General features: G+C 46.4%; 1 protein-coding gene across 3 annotated transcripts in view; it reads left to right on the top strand.

Annotated features, from left to right (window-relative positions):
- CHD5 (chromodomain helicase DNA binding protein 5) overlaps window positions 1–23528 on the top strand; it is an 86044-nt gene that overhangs the window by 12288 nt on the left and 50228 nt on the right. For all 3 annotated transcript variants that reach the window (XM_050931749.1, XM_050931750.1, XM_050931751.1), the window contains exons 3-4: window positions 21396–21575; window positions 22876–22994. In XM_050931749.1, the coding sequence (XP_050787706.1) occupies window positions 21396–21575; window positions 22876–22994 (299 nt within the window). The remainder of the gene's footprint in view (window positions 1–21395; window positions 21576–22875; window positions 22995–23528) is intronic.

Here is a 23528-nt window from a genome sequence, read left to right on the forward strand (position 1 = left end):
CAATATGGGTGTCCAGGGAGTAAAGAGTGAAAGTGGGGAAATCCAGAGATTGAGTTCTGAAAATATCTGTAAGAAGAGTTAAATCGACTCTGGCTAGTTTGGAGGGACCCTTCTTTGCGCGTTCAGTCACTGGGTAAGAGGTTGGCTTTGGAATGGGACCAGCCCGGTGTGTTCTCCCTGGAGTGATTTCTGGGGAGATGCTGGGTGTTAGGCACTGCAGCAGTAATGGGGTCACCGCTCTCTCTGGAATAGTTTAGCAGCAGGGGCAAAGGTGTGAGTTGGTGGTTTTCCAAGGCCATGTTTGCATGCTCCTCATGTGGCTGCTTGGTCTGGGCACTGTCCTAAATGAGGCCCGTGGCAGAGCACGGAGCATGATGGAGGAAGCTGTATGGCTCAGAGAGAGTTGTGCTAAGGGTTTCTCATGCAGAGAACTGTGGAGGTGGGGAAGGTGGGCGAGTGGAGGAGCCAAGGTTGTAACCTCATGTTTTTTCAAAGAAAATAATGTAAAACAGAATCATTTTATAAACTCTTTCTTGGCTGCGCTTTGTGCTCATGCCACTGGGAGGGCAAGAGTCATCAGTGCATGCTGGCTACTTCCCCTGCTCCGGCGATGCAAAGTTGCTTGTCAAACCTGGATTGAGTAGCCCGTTAAGCTGGGGTTTTGTCTGCCTGACATTGCTGGAGCAGTGCCAAGCATCCAGAGTGTTCTGGGCCTGGCCCTATGAATGGATCTGGGGAGACTCTGGCCAGAGCCATGTAGAGCAGGAAGCCTTCTTCTGGCCTCCCTTCCTCCTCTCAAAACTCAGTGCTCGCTGCTCGCCCCTCCAAATGCTTTGTTGTAAGGAGTGTGGAGAGGGCTCTCTACCCTGCTGGGTCCCGGGGACCACAGTTTGTACTTTAGCGTTCTAAATCCCAAGCCCTGCACTTTGAATTCAAGGGGCAGCAGATTAGTCTGCGTTTAATTAGCTCTGCCTGGTGTGGTTAGTTAATTTCTCATTTGGAAGCTAAATCTTTCTACAGAAGTAGGCACAGCTGGAGACGGGTACTAATTTGGGCAAACACTGATCTATCTAGTTCTGCCAGTAGTTTAGTTTTTCTTGAGTCTTAAAGGTTTTCACTTTGAGGGTGGATTGCAAAGAGAGAGAACGGCCCAAACAACTGCTAATTAGTGAGAAGACACACAGGATGGAAGGAGAGACTCTTTCCTTCCTAGCTGATCATTTGCAAGGATGATTACGTTTTAAAGCTTGCCTACTACATTCGTACCCCTGGATGCTGTGCCGTGATTGCCGATCCTGTCACCAAATATGACGTTTTGTTATGTGACTATGATATAATGAAAGACAAGGGCATTAATCACTGTTCTAAAACTTTCCTATTTCTATTCCCCAATGTTTTGAAAATCTGTTTATTCTAATATGTTCTTTTTAATGCTGGAAATATGTCTGATAAATGTTATTGCCAGTCCTTAATCTTGTGAGTTGTGTGTGACAGGCAGCGAATAATCTCACGCTTCACATTATGAATCCTATACCCCACACTTTGCATATCAGATATTGAGCTGGCAATTAGGCCTTTTAAATGGAGTGAGTTGTAAGCGTGAGGAGCATGTGTTCTGTCATCTCACAAACAGAGGTATTAAAAGAAGGCAGAACCAATAGGAAATGGAGGTTTTGTCAAACAGGCTTTTGCATTCATGAGTTCGGGATTTATAGTATCCCAGTTAAAGACACATTAGATAATTATTACAAACGATGATTATCAGACACCCCACCAGACCACATGCAGCAGTATAGTGCATTGATACATATAATAATATATGTATTATGATCATCTCCTTAACTGGTGTGACAAAGTTCCTCCTCTATCTTGGTGGGTCCTGCGCTTATTGGCAGATTTGCTCACCTCAGTGATCTTCCCCACAGTCTGGATCAACTCCTCCTGTGTCTGATCAGGAGTTGGGAGGTTTGGGGGGAACCTGGGCCCACCCTCTACTCCGGGTTCCAGCCCAGGGCCCTGTGGATTGCAGCTGTCTATAGTGCCTCCTGTAACAGCTGCATGACAGCTACACCTCCCTGGGCTACTTCCCCATGGCCTCCTCCAAACACCTTCTTTATCCTCACCACAGGATCTTCCTCCTGGTGTCTGATAATGCTTGTACTCCTTAGTCCTCCAGCAGCACAGCCTCTCACTCTCAGCTCCTTGTGAATCTTGCTCCCAGCTCCTCACGCACCCTTCCTCTCCTCTGGCTCCTCCCTCCCTGACGGGAGTGAGCTCCCTTTTAAACCAAGGTGCTCTGATTAGCCTGCCTTGATTGGCTGCAGGTGTTCTAATCAGCTTGTCTGCCTGAGTTGGTTCTTGCACTTTCCTGATTACTCTAGTGCAGCCCCTGCTCTGGTCACTCAGGGAACAGAAAACTACTCAGCCAGTGACCAGTATATTTGCCCTCTACCAGACTCCTGTACCCCACTGGCCTGGGTCTGTCACATTGGTTATTAAACACCTCCTGCCAGGGACGCACACACTGCAATGCAGCAACTCATTTACAGTTTGTCCCTGGTGGCAGACAGTAAATCTTCGTGGCACATACTGTACCAATAACATTATCTAGGGACTGTGTCTCTTAGGGATGAAATGCAAAGTGACATGTTGGGAATGTAACCAATGTGATGCTGTTTGGAGAAAACAGCATGGTTTTGAGGTTTCTGTGGAGACAGGATATCAAATGACAGACTGCCCATTTCTGGGTGTCTCTCAGGCAAAAAGTGGGGCCAGGCAGGATGTGCTGGCTTCTCAGGATTTGACATTTGGAAGGATTTTGAGAGTTTTTTAAAGAAACCAAATTCTCAGTGAATTATTGTCCTAGTGAATCCCCCTCATGCTGCTCCCAGAGGATCCACTCTATTCCCAGAGCCTGTGGGATGCTTCCCCTATGCTCCCTGGGCTGTGTGTGCTGCCTCTCAGGCCATGGCTACACTACAAACTTGTTCACTTCATGTAAGTCGACATCAAACCTCTGATTTAAGCAAGTCACTGTTGCGTGTCCACACTAATCTCATTGTGTTGGCAGAGTGCATCCTGACTAGCAGGGCTTGCACTGATGTACAGAGCACTGCATTGTGGGTAGCTATCCCACAGCGCATGTAGCTGAGTGGAATTTTGGGTTGGGCTTGCAAGGCCTTATGAGACCAAAACATTGGCGTGGGTGGTTATGGGAACATGGCGTTTACAGACTCCCATGATGCACTTACCTCCCTCCATGAAATCAACAGCAAACAAACCAAGCCTTTTTCTCACCTTTTTTCATAAGCATGGGTTACCCATGTGGATGCCATTGCATGATAAGCATGGACTCTGCTCAGCTGTACACGGTTGTTGCGAGCATTACAAACACCTTGTGCCTTATCCTGCAGTATTCACACAGCCGATACAGGAGCCGCCACGCTGAACAATGTGATGCCAAGGTCTGCAAGCAACCCGGCTGGAAGACATACAGCAGAGCAATTTGCAGTTGCTAGCAACAGTCATTCCTCACCTTGACACAGTGGAGTACCGTTTCTGGGCCTGGGAAACAAGCACTGACTGGTGGGACCGCATCATTATGCACCTACGGGATGACGAGCAGTGGTTGCAGAACTTTCAAATGCATAAGGCCACTTTCCAGGAACTGTGTGAAGAGCTTTCCCCAGTCCTGAAGCACAGCCATATTAAAATGAGAGCCGCTCTGGCAGTGGAGAAGTGATTGGCAATAGCTCTGTGGAAGCTTGTAACGCCAGACTGCTACCAGTTAGTGGGGCATCAATTTGGAGTGGGTAAATCTACCGTGGGATCTGTTGTGATCCAAGTTTGCAGGGCCATTAACAGACTCCTACTAAGAAGGATAGTGACTCAGGACAATGTACAAGACATAGTGGACGGTTTTGCCGTGATGGGGTTCCCTAGCTATGGTGGGGCAATATCAATGTGGGATGGTCGGGAAAGGTGCATGATGCACGCATCTTTAGGAACACAGGTTGGTTCAGAAACCTGCAAGCAGGGACTTTCTTTCCAGATGGCAAAATAACCATTGGTGAAGTTGAAAGGCCAATCGTGATCCTGGGGGACCCAGCCTACCCCTTGCTCTCATGGCTCATGAACCCATACACTGGGAGCCTGGACAACAGTAAGGACCAGTTCAACCATAGGCTGAGCAAGTGCAGAATGGTGGTGGAATGAGCCTTTAAACGTTTAAAAGGCTGCTGGCATTGTTTGCTTACTAAGACCTCCGTGAAAGCAATATCCCCATTGTCATTGCTGCCTGCTGTGTGCTCCATAATATCTGTGAAACAAAGGGAGAAGAGTTTCTGCCGGGGTGGGGGAGTTGAGGCAGATTGCCTGGCAGCTAATCTTGAGCAGTCAGACACCAGGGCAATAAGAAGAGCAAGCACATTGAGGGGCTCAGCGTCTCTGGGAGGCTTTGAAAACCAGTTTAATCAATGAGCCAGAGTAATGTGACACTTATCTGTGTTGTTTCTTACTAAACTGCCCCCTCCATTGCATTTGGTCCCCTGTAAACTCCACCCCCACCAACCACCGTGTGTTGAATGAATAAAGAGCCTTTTCTCCTCAATCTGTTAAGTTTTATTATGCACACAAATGCACAGAGACAGCTAAGAAAAGTAAGATAACCTGGGGCAAAAGGGCTGATAACACCGTGGGGGGGAAACAAGGAAAGCTTGCTTACAGATGCACTGCAGTAGCAATCAAACGTGTGAGAATGGGCGTCGTCTTGTCCTTGTGTCCTCCCCTGGTGTTGGGTTTAAGGGATACTGAACCACCCCACCTCAAAGTCATTTCAGGGAGGAGGATATAGAACTGGGCGATGATGGCAGCAGGTTCAGCATAGGCTGTAATCATAATCCACAGCATCTCTTCCTGTGTGTCATGCTCCTGTTCCCTGCATGCTCTCCTGTCCTCCCTGTCCACATCCCGGTTCTCAGACAGTGTAATCCTCCATGCGCTGAGCTCCGTCTTGTCACTCTGGGAGGCACACATTAATTCATTGAACATGTCATTCTGAGTCTCCTTTTTCTGCCTTCTAATCTGGGAAAGTCACTGGCCTGGCGTGGAGGATAGGCCAATGCACAAGGTTTCAGCTGCAAGGAATGCAAAGCACAAGGGTAGTTTTAACTGTGCGTGTATTGTTTCTGGTGCAGGGTTAATTTTTTTAATAAAAAAACCAAGCTTCTCTACATCTCACTGCAAGCCACAACGTAATCACAACCGCTGGCTATTGCAAGAGTCGGTTTGCTGTTCCAGCCATGGTGACTGAGGCCACGAGGCATGCGTAAAAAGTCTTTTGCTGCTGCTTTTGTGAAGACATCCTTGGGATCCTAGATTGAAACTTGAGAAAAGCCCCCTGTCCCCCAGAAACCTGGATGGTGCTTGAGGACAAGCACCAGTGTAAAGCCCCGCAAATAGTTTTTTTTTCACAAAAGTGGCACCGGGTTAGGGGGAAGGAAGACAAACAGGAAGGCTCCCTGCTTTTTTTTCAGTGCTGGTTGCAATACCCAGTGAGCCCTTCCAACCACAACCATGGCATGTTTGGGAAAGCGTGGTTGTGACACCTCGATTTCACCAAACGGGGGGCGGATTATTCGTTGAATTGTTTGTGGTTTAAGGGCTAGCATTGAAAACTTCCCCCATTTCACCTAGGTGACCCTATGCCATATCACTCTCACGAGGATAACAGAGGTGGCCAGGGAGCGGATGCAGCAAGCCTCTGGGTACAGACCTGGTCTTTATGCTGCAATGCTGTGTGCTGCAATGATGCCAGCAGAGTTAATACTGGAGTGGCCGGGAAAGTGTCCTACCATGGTGGATGAAATAAGGCAGCCCTTCCCAGAAACCTTCTGCTAAGGATTGCAGAATTACCTCCATGAAAGCTTCCTAGAGATCTCCACAGAGGATTCCTGGGCCATCCTCGTGCACATAAACAGTCTTTTTTGGAAGCACCTTCTGCGTAGCTGGAGCGACCACTGATAACCACTACCCTACTCTATTGTTCAGACTAAACATAAACAATAATAGCATGTAATCCCTACAGTTTGATTTGAAATGTGTACTCCCCAGAGGTGCCTTCTCCGGCATCACACTCCTCCACTACCTGGTCCTGTGAAGGGAAGGGCTCCAGGGTAAAAAACAGTTCTTGGCTGTTGGGGAGAATGGATCCTCAGCTTACCTGCCTCGTATTCTCCTCCTCCTCTTCCTCATCAACAATGTCCTCCTCGTAGCTTGAGGTAGCCCAGGGCCTGTGGCAGGTATCCACGGAACATCTTGGGATAGTGGTGCGGTTGCCAGCGAGAATCACATGCAGCTCCTCATAAAATTTTACTCCTGAGGGCATTCTGTGCAAAAAAAAAAAAAATTCTGCAAAATTCAGCAAATTTTATTTGTCCAATAAATGTGGAGACTTCAGCATGGCATTGGGAGCACAGGCCACTGGCTGCACAGAGGTGAGAGATCACTGTGCAGCTCCCCTCCCCCTCCCCCCGGAACATGGACTCAGCAGTGAGGCTGCACCAACCCTGACACAGTGCAAGGACCTGGCCTGCCCCAGAAACATCCCAGGGCTCTGCCCTTCCATGCCAGGTGCACCAGGTGTGGGCAGACAGGCTCAGCAGGGCAGGATCCAAATGTGGAGGGGTTCTGTGTGGTGCAATCTGGGTGGGAGATCTGGGTGCAGGGGGTATCGGGAGGCACAGGGGCTGTTGGGGGGTTCTGGGTGCAATGGTAATGGGACTCTGTAGAGGGGTTCAGGGGAAGGTGGTTGGGGTTCAGCAGGGGGGTCTGGGTGTGTGTGGCTCGGTGGGGGGAGAGAGTTTGCAGAGCTTCCTACAGCCGAGGGAGAAATCTGGGGGTGGGTCTGACATGGCCCTGGATGCTGTGCAGGGGAAGAGGAAGTCCCGTCCTCCCCAGCCCAGCCGGGACGAGCAGCTGAGCCCGGTGCAGGGTAGGAGCCCACCAGTCAGGTCTTTTCCGGTCCTGCCCCCTGTCCCACAGTGATTTACTCTCTGCCAGCTGCCTTGGGCATCCGAAACATACTGCTGGGAAGGGTTGTATGACCGCTCTTGTGGCTTCTCTGTCAAAGTCATTTTTCTGCGGGGAAGCAAAGAAATCTGCTGGGGACATAAATTCTGTGCGTGTGCAGTGGTGCAGAATTCCCCCAGGAGTAATAAAAGTAGCATATCTGTGGGGCAGAACCAGAACGACTGTTTGCCTCCCTTGTTTTCTGGTACACTTGCGGAAGCTCCTCTATTTTCATGAGGCACTGTTGCATGTGCCTGGTGTAGCCCTTCTCCCCCCACGCCCCGTGTGATTTTGGCATAGATGTCAGCATATCTTCTGCAGGATTGAAGCTTTGCCTGCATAGACACGTCTTCCCACACAGCAATAAGATCCAGCATCTCCTGTGCACTCCAGGCTGGAGCACGTTTGCAGCGTTGAGTCTCCATGATCACCTGTGCTGGCAAGCTCTCCACACTGATCAAACAGGAAATGAAAATTCAAAAATTCCCAGGGCTTTAACAAGGGCGTGGCTGTTTCCTGGGTACGTGGCTGACGTGCAGTGGTGTTGAAAGTGCTCTCCAGAGTGGTCACAGTGGAGCACTGTGGGACACCTCCTGGAGGCCAGTTCGTTCAAATTACACAGCACAGTGTCTCCACTATCCCCATGTCGACCCGTGGATGTCAAATCAAGTGCTATGCCTCTCGCGGAGGTGGAGTACAGCAGTCAACTTTACAGGCCACTTAGGTTGGCAGAAGGGACTTGGTATTGTAGATGCATACGTTATTAGATCGGCTTATGTTGCCCTAAGTTTGTAGTGTAGACCAGACCTCAGACGCCGCAGATGAAAGACCAGGCCCTTGATGGGAGCTGTGCTCTTGTCATGCCAGAGTGCGTGGGGCAGAGGGCACCTTCTCTGCGACTGAATGTTCAGGGGCTGTCGGGGTGGTGTGCCCCTGTACTTGCATGTGCCAGGTTTTTCTGAACATAATTACCAGGCTGTCAGATACCCCAGCTGCCTTTTAACCTTCTGTGGATGCTGGCAGCACATGGGTGCAGTGGCAGGCCAGCGAGGAAAGAGTTAAGTATCTCTGAGTAACTTTTCCTTTTGGAATGTTGCTGTGGTTGGTCTGAGCTGTATGGGAAGAAGGACCCAGGCAGTCTGGGCTCACTAAGCCATGGTCAGGGTATGTCTAGCGTCCAGCATGAGACATCGAGAGTGCTTAGGGAAAACAGGAAATGTGGGCTGGAGAGAGGTAGGGGACATCAGACAATAAACTGGGCTGGCTGGTGCATGGTGCACAGGGTGAAATGAGCTTTGCCTGGCTCAGCTTCCCCTTCAGTTTAAACTGAGCTGCTCAAGCCTTTGACCTAGCTGGGCTGGTGATCGGGATCCCAGGGTGAGCGCTGCACTTCCACACCAGCAGTCAGATTGTGGCAACTTTCCTCCTGGGGTAGGTGGGCTCCAGACGCCATCATGCCCCAGCATCACCCAGCCTCAGAAGGGGATGAGCCTGGGATGGTCGTGGGGAGCTCTCGTGCAACTGACATCTGGGCAGGGAAGAGATCACTAGGGGAAAGTGGGGTGGTAAAGCTACATGCTGAGGAACAGGCAGGCAGGGTCATACAACGGAGAGCAGGGACAGACACAGCTCTGAGGAGCACTCTCCGTTCCAGCCACTTCATTGTTTACTATAAAAGCACCAGAATGGTTTTTCTCCTTACATCAGTGACTCAGGTAACCGCAGGTCCAGCTGTTGATATTTAAAGCGCCAGCTGTCAGTGTGCAGACAGTATGAGCCGTCCCTCTTGCATGTGAATATCTCCATTTGCCTGCACCAATGGCTCAGCCGTTCCCCGTTTAGTGCTATCCTGTTTAGTGCACTGGGATTATTTTTCTTCACCTCAGACCCAGGCTGGCTGGCGACTTTCTCCTGATACCCTTTGAAGATCACATTCAAGATGACACTGCAAGGTCGATACAATGACCTGGAAAATCACTCACAAGCGTCACACGGTTCTGGTTTCCTATTTTTATTAATGAAAGTAAAGAATGCTGGAGCCCAGCGCTGTGCTGCCAATACCCACTCGTGTCTGAGTGGAAATGGGTCCTATCTATTATGTAAGAGACAAGAGGCTCAGATGGAGCCATGACATCTCAAATGTGAGCAATGTGCCAGGGAGCTGTTGGAGTGAGGGATGTGTGAGCTGCTCTGCACACGTGGCTTGGCACAGTGTCGTCAGACTCATCCCCTTCTGCAGGTTGTTTGTTTTGTATTGATCATATTAATTAATATATTTGTTTCTACACCTGTTAGCATGTTTCCATTTGATAAATTATGCTGGAATTTGCAAACAACAAATTAGTAGCTATTGCATTAGTATATTACAGCTCGTTGGAAGCAGGATTGCTAGTAAATTACAAAGCTGCCACTTGGATTCTAACAGCACTCTGATTTGGGGCACTGTCCTGCACTTGGAGTCATACGGGCAGAACCCCTTGCTCATACTGGACCCCACTGATTTTACTTGGACTCTGCATGGGTGTAAGTATCTGTTTGTGCTGATCTGACTGCAGGACTGGGTCCAAGCGAGCAAGCATTCTGGAATCTGATGTTTGCCCAGGGAAACGCCTTCATTGTTCATCTTGAAACCACTGGTTTAATGATTGTGAAAGGTGCTGGACTGTGTCAGACTCAGAAACACTTGGCCCAGCAAGGAGAAGGCCTTTCTCTGCAGCAGGGTGTCTTAGGTCTGCCATGGAATGACCACTTTCAGGGAATTTGTGGCTCAGTCTGATCTTGGCCTTTCTGCTAAGGTTGCCAGCAAGGGGCTAATTCATGCTAATTGCGGTAGTATTTCTGTTGATGTGTTTCCTGACCAACTAGAGATTGGGTAGAATTCTGCAACTTGTTACCCATAGGCTACGTTTGTCACGACTTTGGACTGCTCCTGACTTGAGCTGGATTTGAACCAGGATTTGGATATGAGGCAAAAAGTTTATTTTACTCAAAATTATGCTTTTTGAGTGCTCCGTTCCATAGCTGCAGGGTGACAAGGTATCTCAACCTCATTGGGTTTTCAGTGGAATGGTCTTTAGTCTGAGGACATTCTAATAACCCTATTTGAATACACATTTGTCATGGGGACATGTTGCCTTTACATACAGAGTGCTCCTTGTTGTCAGATGTTTCACTGATCTGAAATGCATATGAGTTCCAAGAAGCCCATGAAGATTAAACTAGAGAACTGTATGCAGAAGAATTTCAGTATCCTATTGTAAAGGGAGGTCGGCATGTATCAAATATGCAAGCGCAGTATAGCTGGTAATTTCCCTATCCCTTTCATTGCCAGACTTCGTGTAAATGATGCTGTTCTCTTCCGGTCACCCACCCCACTCTTTAAGAGGAGATCGTCTAGACAAGGTAGCACATTAAAATGCTTTTTGCAAGTGACTGGAGCCTAACAGTCTGTTTATTTAAAGAACATGGATTCAGACCTGCCTTTTATTGTCCAACAGACTTTGGGTAGAAGTCACAGTCCAGCAAATACATAATTTTTTGTGGTCATAGTAATGTTCTTTCTTTGCTTTTTATAGACACAACACAAAGCCCAGCTCAAGATATCAGCCTATCACATCTTTTCCCCCTTAAGCAGAGCAAAGACCTTTGTAATGTAGTTTCTCTGCAGAAAATCATCTACAGCAGTTTCTCCTGGGCTGATTTTTTTTTTTTTTATTTTAATAATGCCCTGCCTAAGACTATTCAGAAGAGGCACCTGGAAATAACTGCAGAGTGTCGCACGCATGTTATCTGATTGACTACCTGGTGCAAAAAAGGAAGAGAAGAGAAAATTTGATAAATGTCTGTTGCATTCAATTTTTATTAACTCCTTGTGTGGACAACATTGGTCTGATTTGATTCTGGCTGCCATAAAGCTTGATTGAAAGCCCAGTAGAACCGATGGAAAGACTGCCCTTGACTTTATGTCATTGAGTCACATTCCTAATGGGCATCAGAAATGTATAGACAACAATGAATGATAAAGAAATCCAGAGTTGAGGCTGCTTCCCCTAAGCGCCTTTATTCATACTTGCTAGGGAAATATACATTCTGCTGTAAATGAAGTAGGCAATCGGAATGAATTGTGAATGTGTGATCCTGAGTATATGAATGGAGCGCAGACGTCTGCACTTGGCTGGGCTTTTTAAAATATTTAATCTGTTAAAGCTTTTATTTAAAAAAAAAACAACAACTTTTTTTAACCCCAAAATTTTAAGAGGAGCATTGCTAGATCTTAGTTTTGCATGCATTAATTTGTAGCACGCCTTAATGTGTATCAGCTATGTTGCAACTCCTTTAGAGTCTATTTGCCAGTAATACTCAGTCATGAGCCAATGGCAGAATTGATGCAAGTGCTGAGAAGATCTATTTACATAAAATAACCAGCCTGCCGTTTGAACCTGAACATATGTAGATTACGGTCCTTGTCAGACAGAGAGGCGGAGAGAGAGAGAAGGGATTTCAACCTGTACTGCAGCAGTTACTATGGCAACCAATTATTCAGTGCTAAATTATAATTGTTTATAACACTGGTAAAGAGGAAGGCTCAATTTTGTTTTAAGAGATTGAAGACCAAAAATCAGTAATGGCTGCTGGGCAAGGATGCTTCCCTAGTGTTAGAACATTTGATTTTGTGTATTACAATATGAAAATCCATCTGCTCACAATGCTAGACTGGCTGAGAATGCCCCAATATGGAGGAACAGAAACACACTTGAACTAGGGATGGTGAACAATTCCAGCGGGCTGGCTGGCATCATGTTCAGACATGCACGGATTTGTCCTTCAAACAACAATGCAGTTAGAAAATTAAAATGTGACATAGGGCAAAGTAACCCACAGCAAAAAGACGTATGCAGAGGGGTATGTGGGTTATTTTTATTTTTTAATTTTTTTGGATACATTAAAAAACAGTCATTGACTGTTCAGTAAGATTTAAATGTTTAGTAGTGAATTGGTAGAAACAAGGTTAAATCAACTTTATTTGTAATCTAACGCAAGGTCTCAGGCCAACAGGGAATTAATTTTAACCTCTGTCTATAGTACTTATCTGGCCCCTGTTATTGTGAGCCATCCTTCCTTGTTTTTCTCCATTAATTTCTGGTCCCTAACTTTTCACTCACAGATTTATTTAGGCTGTTTAGGCTGAAACATCCTCAGATTGACTCTCCATGGTCATGCCTCCGACATTGCTCTTGCAACTTCAGAGTCTGAACATTGACCTGTATGCTGTCTGTGATTGGCTACCAAGGAATACCTGACCAAGTAATTGTGAGCCATCCTCAGATTTTGTTATAAAGTATAAATGTCTGGTTCTAAAGAGAAAAATAAGATGTCTCGTCTTGTACTATACCACCCAAAATGTAAGAAAGGCCTTTCCTTTAATAGACATGCTGCTGAATTATGAGTCTCTCCTTTAATCGGTGAGTGGTATCAGGTGATCAGATTTCTGATAGAAGGAAATGTTTTATTGGTGACAGGGTGGTTCATGGGCTCTGGAGCTTTCCACATTTAGGTGGCTGGTCTAAACCACCAGAGTGGGTCAGGAGTGAGCCAGAGCTTTTCCCACCTGCTGTTTATCTGGTGGTCTCAGACCAGTTCCTAGTAGGCTGATGTTCATATAATGAAAAGCCTTTGCCAGCACTGTCCCCTGTCTCAGCTGAGTAGCCAAGGATTGAATAGTTATGGAGGATGAAGCACGCTTTACCCTGGGGAATAGACCAGGACAGGGTTGAGCAAGAGCAGGGCTAAATGCATGCTGGTGCTGCCTGGGTGTGGCTTGTTACCATCACACTGGACCTGGTTATGTAGGACACAGCCTAATGTTTTGTAGGAAGAATCTACACTGCTAAATATAATAATAGGCAACAGCTTCCCCCCCAGGAAAGGGGGCGGTCCATGAGAGCTTCATGACAGAACTCATGGTCCCTGGCTGATTGGCTCCCTTTGCACTGTGTGTCTGTTGCTTTTTCAAACAATCTTCCTGCCAGCAAAGCTCAGTGGAAATATCAGTCCTGCGTGCAACTTCAGATCAGTCAGTCCTTCTGACTTCTTGGCTCCCATCCATTGATTATTGCCAATTAATGTGACTGCTCCCTATGGCAGACACAGAGCAAAATCAAAGTGTAAGTCCTGGGTAAGGCAGAAATATGCAAATACACTGCTAGTCTGTGCAGAAGGTGACCTCTGGACCTCAAGGCCTTTGGTCAGCCAGCAGCTGCTAGCTCTTCTGGCAAGAGCGCATCCTCCTGGCTGGGCATGGAGTAGCGTTTTTCTTCCCATATGGCACCCCCTGCCAGTGCTCACTCAGTTGTGGTGGTGGTGGTGGTGGTGTCTTCCCACAATTCACAGCACTCTCTGTTTCCAACTAAGCCTCCAGCTAGGTCACTGTGTAGTCCCCTCAGTTCTGGGGTATCAAAGTCTCACTAGACCAGCTGTCCATGTGGCACCTCCAATATCCTGCGCCACTTCCCAGTGGCTGGTAAGGGAACCCAGCCCCGACCCCTCACGCACTGGATTCCAGCCCCGAGATCCTATAACCAGCAGCCAAGATCTGCCTAGTCCCACTCTTTGCTGCTGCTTCCCTGTGCTTCTTCCTACCCTGCCTTCTCAGACTTTCTTCCCCCCCCCCCCCCAGCTCCTCTGGGCTTGACCCATCTTCCCGGACTAGGATCCCAGGGCTTATTTTCACCCTGGGTTTCTTCTTTCCCAGCTCTCTTCTCTCATAGAGTGACTGCAGCCTCTGTCCCTGCAGCCTCTTTCTGCTGCAAACTTCCTGGCTTTATACCTTACCCAGCTTCTCCCCTAGTGAGGCTTCATCAGCAATTGGTCATTTATAAATCTGTGGGCCTCCCTTCAGGTGCAAGTGTGAAGGGTAATTGGCCTCTTTTGGGCCACCTCAACCCCTTCAGGGCTTGTGTTGATGAACACCCTATCACATATCCTCCTCTTTCAGACTGGAGCCCCTGGGAGTGCAGATGCCTTACTGTCTTAAAAATAACAAAACTTTAAAAAAAAGTTTGGGGCTCTTTTTATTTGATGTTTGGCTTTTGAGCCTTTAGACTGCACTCTGGTCACATTTTCAAGATTTTCTGTGCAAACATAAGAGCGAGAAACTTATATATATAGAAACATATACAGCAGGGGTAGGTAACCTATGGCACACGTGCCGAAGGCGGCACGCAAGCTGATTTTCAGCGGCACTCACACTGCCCAGGTCGTGGCCACCGGTCTGGGCGGCTCTGCATTTTAATTTAATTTAAATGAAGCTTCTTAAACATTTTAAAAACCTTAGTTACTTTACATACAACAATAGTTTAGTTATATATTATAGACTTACAGAGAGAGACCTTCTAAAAATGTTAAATGTATGACTGGCACCTGAAACCTTAAATTAGAGTGAATAAATGAAGACTCAGCACACCACTTCTGAAAGGTTGCCGACCCCTGATATACAGTATATGTGAGATCTGAGATTCTCATGTGGTCACTTGACTCCAGGAGCTGAGACTTGAAGGAGCACACTAAATATTGTGAGACTCATGATAAAATCAGGACTGTTGACAACATTGCTGCCTTAGCAAAGATTAGGGCCAAGATTTTACAATATAATGTGGCGGGGGGGAGTGTTCTCTTATCCTGCTGGTCACCATCAGATTGAAATTATTTGGTGGTTGCATTCTCTTTTTAACCTTCTCCTTTTCAAGGAAGAACTAATGTTGCACAAGGGATTTGGCCTTTGGCTACAGGCTGCCAGTGGGGCTGCTGCCCTCTCTGCCTTTCCTTTTCTCCATTTGGCTATTGCTATTTTCTTTTCTAGCCCGTCTCTTTCCCGTGTCTGCTCTTTTTGGACTCCTCGTTACTTAGCACACATGAAAGCAGAACAGTACCATTTGCACACCAACACGGTATTAGGTCCTGATGGCTGTACTCAGGCAGAGCTATCCTTGGGTTCAGTGGGACTGCAGGCGAGGCCCCATCGACTCCATGACAGAAACGGGAACAGCTCAAGATACTGATGTGTTGGCAACTCAGGGCTGTAGGAAACCTTATTGCCCACAGTGATAATAGATAGAAGGAAGTAATTTCTTCTTGCTCTCACACTGCAGAACTTGGGATATTGTACACCTGGGAAAGGGCTTTGTGTGGTGTCAAGAGAAGAGTAAAATGCGAAGTGTGTGTCTGGACTGTGAAATGTAACTGATTTACAGCGAGACGGCCTGGGGGGTGGGGAGAGCTGTGGTGCTGTCAGTGCAACAAATAACAGAGCTGAAGAGAAACTGACAAAATCGGTGTTTGATAATCTAACTGATGTAACACAACTAAAGAAATTCTGTCTTCCTTAGCTCCCAGAGTTGCTATATGAGAGTGCCATTTTATTTATGCTAAGGCATAAACAAATACAAGGCAGAAATCCATAAATTACCTTGTTTGATGTCTATCAGAGATGTTGCAGAACTTGAAATTTTAGGATCTTTTAGAAAAGCAGTTAGCTGTCTCTGACATAGCATATGTCACTGGTTAGAGCTGTTGTTTTCTTTAACACATCATTCAGTTTTTTAATATGGAGATTAATTTAGCATCCGTTGCTCTTTATTTATTTGTCTGTTTTATACTGTCACCCATCAGAATAGTACCTCGGGGCTACCTTGCAGTAGCCCCAGGTGATTTTGTTAAAGTATGTATATACACTCATCACAAAGGATAGGGGCTGAATAAACATCCACTTTACGTAACTAGGGCTAGACATCCCCATGACATACACAGTGCAGTAACAGCATGATTTGCAGATACCTATCTCATAGAATTGGAAAGGACCCTGGAAGGTCATTGAGTCCAGCCCCCTGCCTTCTCTAGCAGGACCAAGTACTGATTTTGCCCCAGATCCCTAAATGGCCCTCTCAAGGATTGTACACACAACCCTGGGTTTAGCAGGCCAATGCTCAAACCACTGAGTTATCCCTCCCCTTGCACAAGACAGCTGTTTCCAAAATGAATGTCATCTGTGTTGCATTATTTTCCATTTAATTGTAATATGTAGGCTTTTCTATTACTCCTGGGGGAATTCTGCGCCGCTGCGCAATGCAGAATTTTGCAGAAATTTTTGTAGTGTGTGCAGAATTTCCTTTCCCCCACAGAAATGGGCTGCAGTGCTGCTAGCTGCCACTAGGGGCCATTGGCCACAGCAAAGCCCAGATTGCACATAGAAGACACTGCTGCAGGCAGGGAGAGGGAGCTAGTGGGTTCCTGGCAGCTGCATTCTCAGCATGGCCTGAGGGAAGGCGAGGGCAGCGTGCGGGAAACTCCGTGCAAGCCCTGGACTGAGCATCAAGCTGTTTCTCCCTCTGCATCCCAGGGCTTGGGGCGGGGGAGAGGGATGGGTGTTTGGGCAAGGGGGGCCCTCAGCTGGGTTCTGGGAGGGGCACGGGTATCTGGGGCAGAGGGGGCCCCGCAACTGGGACACTGTGTGTGTCATGGGGTTCGAGTGTATTGGCTGCGGAGGCCCTGCAGGTGGGCTCTAGGAGAGAGATGTTGTTTGTGTCTGGCTCCCTGGCTGGGCTTGGGAAAGAGGGCAGAGAAACAGGACTGGGTTGTCATAGGGGTTTCTTTAACTCTCTACTCCTGGGGGATTTTTTATGTATCTGTATTGTTACAAACATACTTGCAGACAGGTATTTTGAAATAAATTACCAAAATAATTGAAACTACTCTGATTATGTAGTGTTATTCTAACAAATAAAATTTGTGGAATTTTGCAGAATTTTAAATATTGTGTGCAGAATTTTTAATTTTTTGGCACAGAATGCCCCCAGGAGTATTCTGTGGTGCTCATCATTGTAGTTTCTGAGCATTTAGCACATGTTGGTGCATTTGTACTCCCAGCATGTCTGTGATGTAGGTAAGTATTCTTGTCTCCATTTTACAGATGGGACTCTGAGACACAAGGTCACCCAGGAAGTCTGTGGCAGAACTGGGTTTGGATATCAGAACATAAGAATGGCCATGCTGGGTCAACCAGTGGTCTGTCTAGCCCAGTATCCTGTCTTTCAACAGTGGCTGGTGCCAGATGCTTCAGAAGGAATGAACAGAACGGGGCAATTTATTGAGTGATCCATCTCCTTTTGTCCAGTCCCAGCTTCCAGCAGTCAGAGGTTTAGGGACTCCCTAGAGCTTGAGGTTGCATACCTGACTATCTTGGCTAATAGCCATTGATGGACCTATCCTCCATGAACTTACCTAATTCGTTTTTGAACCCAGTTATACTTTTGGCCTTCACAACATCCCCTGGCAATGAGTTCCACAGATTAACTAAAGCAGTACTTTTTACGTTTGTTTTAAACTTACCTATTAATTTCATTGGATGAGCCTTGTTATATGCGAAGGGGTAACTGGCACTTCCTTATTCACTTTCTCCACACCAGCCATGATTTTATAGACCTCTATCATATCCCCCTTAGTTGTCTCTTATCTAAGCTGTCATTTTAATCTCTCCTCATATGGACGCTGTTCCATCCACCTAATCATTTTTGTTGCCCTTCTCTGTACTTTTTCCAATTCTAATGTATCTTTTTGGAGATGGGGTGAACAGAATTGCATGCAGTATTCACGGCGTGGGCATATCATAGATTTATAGAATGGCATTATGATATTTTCTGGCTTATCATCTATCCCTTTCCTAATGGTTCCTAGCATTCTGTTAGCTTTTTTGCATGTTGAACAGATGTTTTCAGAGAACTATCCATGACTCCAAGATCTCTTTCTTGAGAGGTAACAGCTAATTTAGACCCCATTATTTTGGGATTACATTTTCCAATGTGCATTAGTTTCCATTTATCAAGCATTGAATTTTGTCTGCCATTTTCTTGCCCAGTCACCCAGTTTTGTGAGATCCCTTTGTAACTCTTTGTAGTCAGCTTGGTCTTAAATATCTTGAGCAATTTTGTATCATCTGCAAATTTTGCCACTTCACTATTTACCCCTTTTTCCAGATCATTTATGAATCTGTTGAACCACACTTGTCCCAGTACAAGTTCCTTGTGGCACCCTGCTATTTACCTCTCTCCACTCTGAAAATTGACTCTTTATTCCTACCCTTTGTTTCCTGTCTTTTAACCAGTTACTGATTACCCATGACAGCTTACTTTGCTTTAGAGCCTTTGGTGAGGGACCTTATCAGAGGCATTCTTAAAGTCCAAGAACACAATATCCACTGCATCACGCTTGTCCACATGCTTGTTGATGCCCTCAAAGAATTCAAATAGATTGCTAGGAATTCCCACTACAAAAGCAGTGTTGACTCTTCCCCAACAGATCATGTTCATTTATGTGTCTGATAATTCTGTTTTTTACTGTAGTTTCAACCAATTTCCCGGATACTCAAGTTAGGCTTACCACCCTGTAATTGTCAGGATCGCCTCAGGAGCCTTTTAAAAACAATCAACATTAGCTATCTGCCGGTCATCTGACATGGAGGCTGATTTAGGTGCTAAGTTACCTACCACAGTTAGTAATCTTGCAGTTTCATATTTGAGCTGAACTAGTACTCTTGGGTGACTTACATTTGGTCCTGGTGACTTGTTACCTGTTTAGTTTCTCAATTTGTTCCACTCACCTCAGTGTGGGACAGATACTCAGATTTGCTATCTAAAAAGAATGGCTTAGGTGTGGGAATCACCACACCTCATATCCTCTGCAGTGAAGACTGAGGGAAAGAATTCATTTAGCTTCTCTGCAATGGCCTTGTCTGTCTTGAGTGCTCCTTTAGTACCTCAATCATCCAGTGGCTCCCACTGATTTTTTGACTGTCTTCCTGCTTCTGATCCACTTTAATACTTTTTTGCTGTTAGTTTTTGTGTCTTTTGTTAGCTGCTCTTCAAATTTGTTTTTGGCCTGCCTAATTATTCTTCTACACTTGACTTGCTAGAGTTTATGCTCCTTTCTATTTTCCTCAGTAGGATTTGACTTCCAGTTTTTAAAGGATGTCTATTGTTTAGCCATGGTGGCATTTTTTGGCCCTCTTGCTGTTTTTTTGAATTTGGGATATACATTTAGTTTGAGCCTCTTTTATGGTGTTTTAAAACAGTTTTCATGCAGTTTGCAGGCATTTCATTCTCTGGACTATTCCTTTTAATTTCCGTTTAACTAGCCTTCTCATTTTTTGTAGTTTGCCTTTTTGAAGTTAAATGCTTCAAATGCTTCAGGGTGAGTTTCTTAGGTAATTTCCTCCCTAGAAGTATGTTAAATGTAATGACATTATGGTCACTATTACTGAGTGGTTCAGCTATATCCACTTCTTGGACTAGATCCTATGCACCACTGAGACTAAATACAGAATTGCCTCTCCCGTTCTGGGGTCCAGGACTAACTGCTTCAAGAAACAGTCATTAATAGTGTCTAGACATGATCTCCCTGGATTGCGTAATGAGGTCACATTTTTCCAGTCAATATGGGGATAGTTGAAATCCCCCATTGTTATTGGGTTCTCTGTTTTTGTAGCCTCTCTAATCTCCCTGTGCATTTCACAACCACCATCCTGGACAGGTGGTCAGTAGTATATTTCTACTGCTATACTCTTATTATTCAAGCATGGAATTTCTGTCCACAGAGATTCTGTGGTGCTGTTTTATTCATTTAAGATTTTTACTACATTTGACCGCATGCTTACTTGCACATGGAGTGCCACTCCCCCCACCAACATGATCTATTTCATCGTTCCCATATATCTTGTATCCTGGTATTACCCTGTCTCTCCTCTCCTCTTTAATAGGATATAGACAGGGGTGGCTCCAGGCTCCAGCACGCCAAGTGTGTGCTTGGGGCAGCATGCCGCGGGGGGCGCTCTGCCAGTCGCCGGGAGGGCGGCAGGCAGGGTGCCTTCAGCGGCTTGCCTGTGGAGGGTCCTCTGGTCTCGCGGCTCCGGTGGACCTCCCGCAGGCATGCCCGTGAAGGGTCCACCGGAGCCGCGGGACCGGCAACCGGCAGAGCACCCTCCGCGGCATGCCGCCGTGCTTGGGGCGGCAAAATGTCTAGAGCCACCCCTGGATATAGAGTATCCCCTTTAATAAATCCTTCCCTATGGGATGTGTCTGTCTGACCTGTCGGCTTTCTCCGAACCCTTAGTTTAAAAACTCCTGTACAACCCTTTTAATTTGGCATGCCAGCAGCCTGGTTCCATTTTGGTTTAGCTGGAGCCCATCCTTCCTGTATGGTCTCCTCCTTTCCCAAAAGGTTGCCTAGTTCCTAATAAACCTAACTCCCTCCTTCGAACACCATTGTCTCCTCCACACATTGAGGCCCTGCAGTTCTGCCTATCTACTTGGATCCCTGACTGGAACTGGAAGCATTTTAGAGAATGCTACCATGGAGGTCCTGGACTTCAATCTCTTACCTAGCAGCCTAAATTTAGCCTCAAGGACCTCTCTGCTACCTTTCATTGTGCCGCTGGTTCCTACATGTACCATGACCACTGGCTCCTCCCCAGCCCTGCATTTAAGTCTGCTTAGATGTCTCGAGAGGTCTGCAGCTTTCACACCAAGCGGGCAATTCACCATGCAGTTCTCCCGGTCATCACAAACCCAACTATCTATATTTCTAATAACTGAATCCCCTATTACTATTACCTGTCTCTGGAGGGGTATCCTTAGTGTGAGAGGATCCCATGACATCATCTGGAAGGAGAGTCCCAAGGTTCGCTTCCCTCCACTCCAGGCTGATGTGCTCCTTCCCCAAGTCTTTCAGAGGCTGTCAGACTGGGATGAGATTGCTCAACTGTCCTGGAAAGTCTCTGTCTCCCTTAGCTCCTCCAGTTCAGCCACTCTGGTCTCAAGAGCCTGTACTCAGTCGGGGAGGGTCATAAACTGCTTTCACCGAATGCGCACATATGTCACCTGCCCACAAGGTGCATTCAGTACAATAAACTGTACAACCCGCCCTCTGCTGCTGGTCTTCTGTCTGCACCATTATATACCAGATCTGCTGAGTCCCAGTCCCGTGCCTTAACCAGAGGACTGTGCTTCCCCTGCAACAAAATTATGAATGGAAAACAATGTTCCTGCTTGCATCTCCTAGAGTCAGACCCTTCTTACAGCCCAGATTAGGCCAAGTGGGAGTGGCATTTCCTTGGCTTCTGCTAGGGTTTTGCTATCCACATGTACTGTGGCTAGAGTGTTTTAAAATGTAAAAGTAACAAATGGGAATGACTGAATCTGGCAAATGACCAGAGGGATTTGTGCAGGGAAGCTAGGGAGGGGAGATCCTGGCCCTTCCTTCACTGTCCCTTTCTCTTTTAGGGAAGCAATGATGAAATATCTGAAAATGAAGAGGAACTGGAGGAGAAATCTGAGAGTGAAGGAAGTGACTATTCGCCCAACAAAAAGAAAAAGAAGAAGCTCAAAGAAAAGAAAGAGAAAAAAGCCAAGCGGAAGAAGAAAGATGAAGAGGAGGAGGATAATGAGGAAGGAGGTTTAAAGGTACCTACCATTGGACTGTCCAGGACCTAGCACTCCATTAGTCGGGTTGTTTCTGAGAATGGGAACCTTAGGGCACCTCCCTGTTACTCTCTCTGAATGCGAGGATGGGCGGTGGCAGCACAGCTTGTGGGAAGAGGTCAAGGGGCCTGGTTTTACCAGGCACTCTATCCTGCACTTCCTCAGGAGGAGTTTCATTTCAGTCTCTGCCCATATCCCTAACTATGGGTCTGACCCTGCAGGGAATGGAGTGCTCCCACTCCCACACGCTCCCAGAAGAGCCGAGGGCACTCGGCACCTGGCAGGATTGGTGCTTGGGAGAGCTGTGTGGAGGAGGAAATTCTGTTTCATGAAGGATTTGGAAATTTGGCTTTGTTCCAAACTGGAGCAAAAACTAAAATTTTGAAATTCTCCAAAGAAAAATGCTGACTTTTTTGTTTGTTTTGGGTTGATTGAAACATTTCATTTCAGTTTTGACTTACTTTTAAAAATGCTGTATTGTATTACAAAATAAAAAAAATTCACAGTGGAAAGCCTGAAGGGTTTTGTTGTGACAATGTTGAAATGGGACATTTCGGTATTGTCATAACGTTCCCTGTTTTTTCCAAAACAGAATTCCAGCGAAATGGATCTGATTTCGGGAAGCATGTCAGTGTCGATGGCACTGTGTATTCTGGTGGGAAATGATTTCCTCCAAGTTACTTCAACCAGCTCCAGCCCCTTGTCCCTCTGTTATTTTGGCTCCTAGCTGCTCTTCGGAGGTCTCTGTTGCACAGTCACCAGTAGTGCCATTGAGAGTTGGGTTTCATTTATGTATCTGGTTCTGTGGAAAAGCAAATGGGAGACGACTCTCTGGCTCCTCGGATGTTAAAAGAGCCTTTGCTTTTCAAAAAATCCACTAACACCAGGGTCATTCCTCCCCAAGGTGCGGAAAAGCAGCAGCACCCAGTGAGTCACTGGAGTGGACTGGGGCCTTGGGCTGTCACAGCTACTAGCAAATGGATTTTGCCACAGTTCCCATTGACATTACATTTTGTGGTGACACTAAAGCTGTGGAGACGTCACACTATGGTGGGGTTAGGGCAGCATTTAGAAGGCCCCGTATTGTTTTCAAGCTAGGTAGTGTATTTGTTTACTAAGCACTTGTGCACACTCCGTCTTTCAGCCTATAGAAACAAATCCCCATTTTGTGGATGTCTAGGAGTAGCAGGTGGCGTGCAGTATATAAGAGGCGTGGCTGTGCACCGCTCGTTTGTAGCACCTCAGTTATTTGCATTAAATACACCCCTTTGTAAATCCATAGGAGCCCAAGAGCTCAGCGCAGCTAATGGAGGAATGGGGCCTGGATGATGTGGATTATTTTTTCTCGGAAGAAGATTACCATACTCTGACTAATTACAAGGCTTTCAGTCAGTTTCTCAGGTAAGAGGCTGAACGGTGGAGCATTGTGCCTATGGTTGAGGATCTGTTTTGTACTTGGTTACTACCCAATCAAGTTGATAAAGCCAGGACATTAGAATCCTAATTCTTCACCAACAGAAAACCAATCACATGCAGTTTACTGACATTCTGCCAGACTGCACCATCAGCTCCTCATCACGTGCAGGATCTGGTCTACAATCTCTGCAGAGACTCCGGATGTATCCGAAGGGGGGTTCTGCTCTCGCCCATAGCCAGTTGAACTCTAGGAGGGCACTGTTTGCTTTGAGGGTGAGGTTAGATGCAGCAGGAACAGTTGCAATGTCATATCATGGTGCTATACAAGTATTAATGAATTAGCCCTGACTCCAAAGCATTCTTTTTGTCTGTATATGTTTGCTGTCCTGGTGCATCATCTATACCTTGGTGCTTTACCACGTGTCCGAGAGTTGTTCTTCAGGACAGTTTTCCAAGGGGTTTCATTGCAGGACTGGCTGGAAAAGGCAGAAACATTTTCACAAAAAAATAAATTTGCCC

The sequence above is a fragment of the Gopherus flavomarginatus genome, chromosome 21 (assembly GCF_025201925.1).
Source record: "Gopherus flavomarginatus isolate rGopFla2 chromosome 21, rGopFla2.mat.asm, whole genome shotgun sequence".
In the NCBI taxonomy this organism is placed as follows: Eukaryota; Metazoa; Chordata; order Testudines; family Testudinidae; genus Gopherus; species Gopherus flavomarginatus.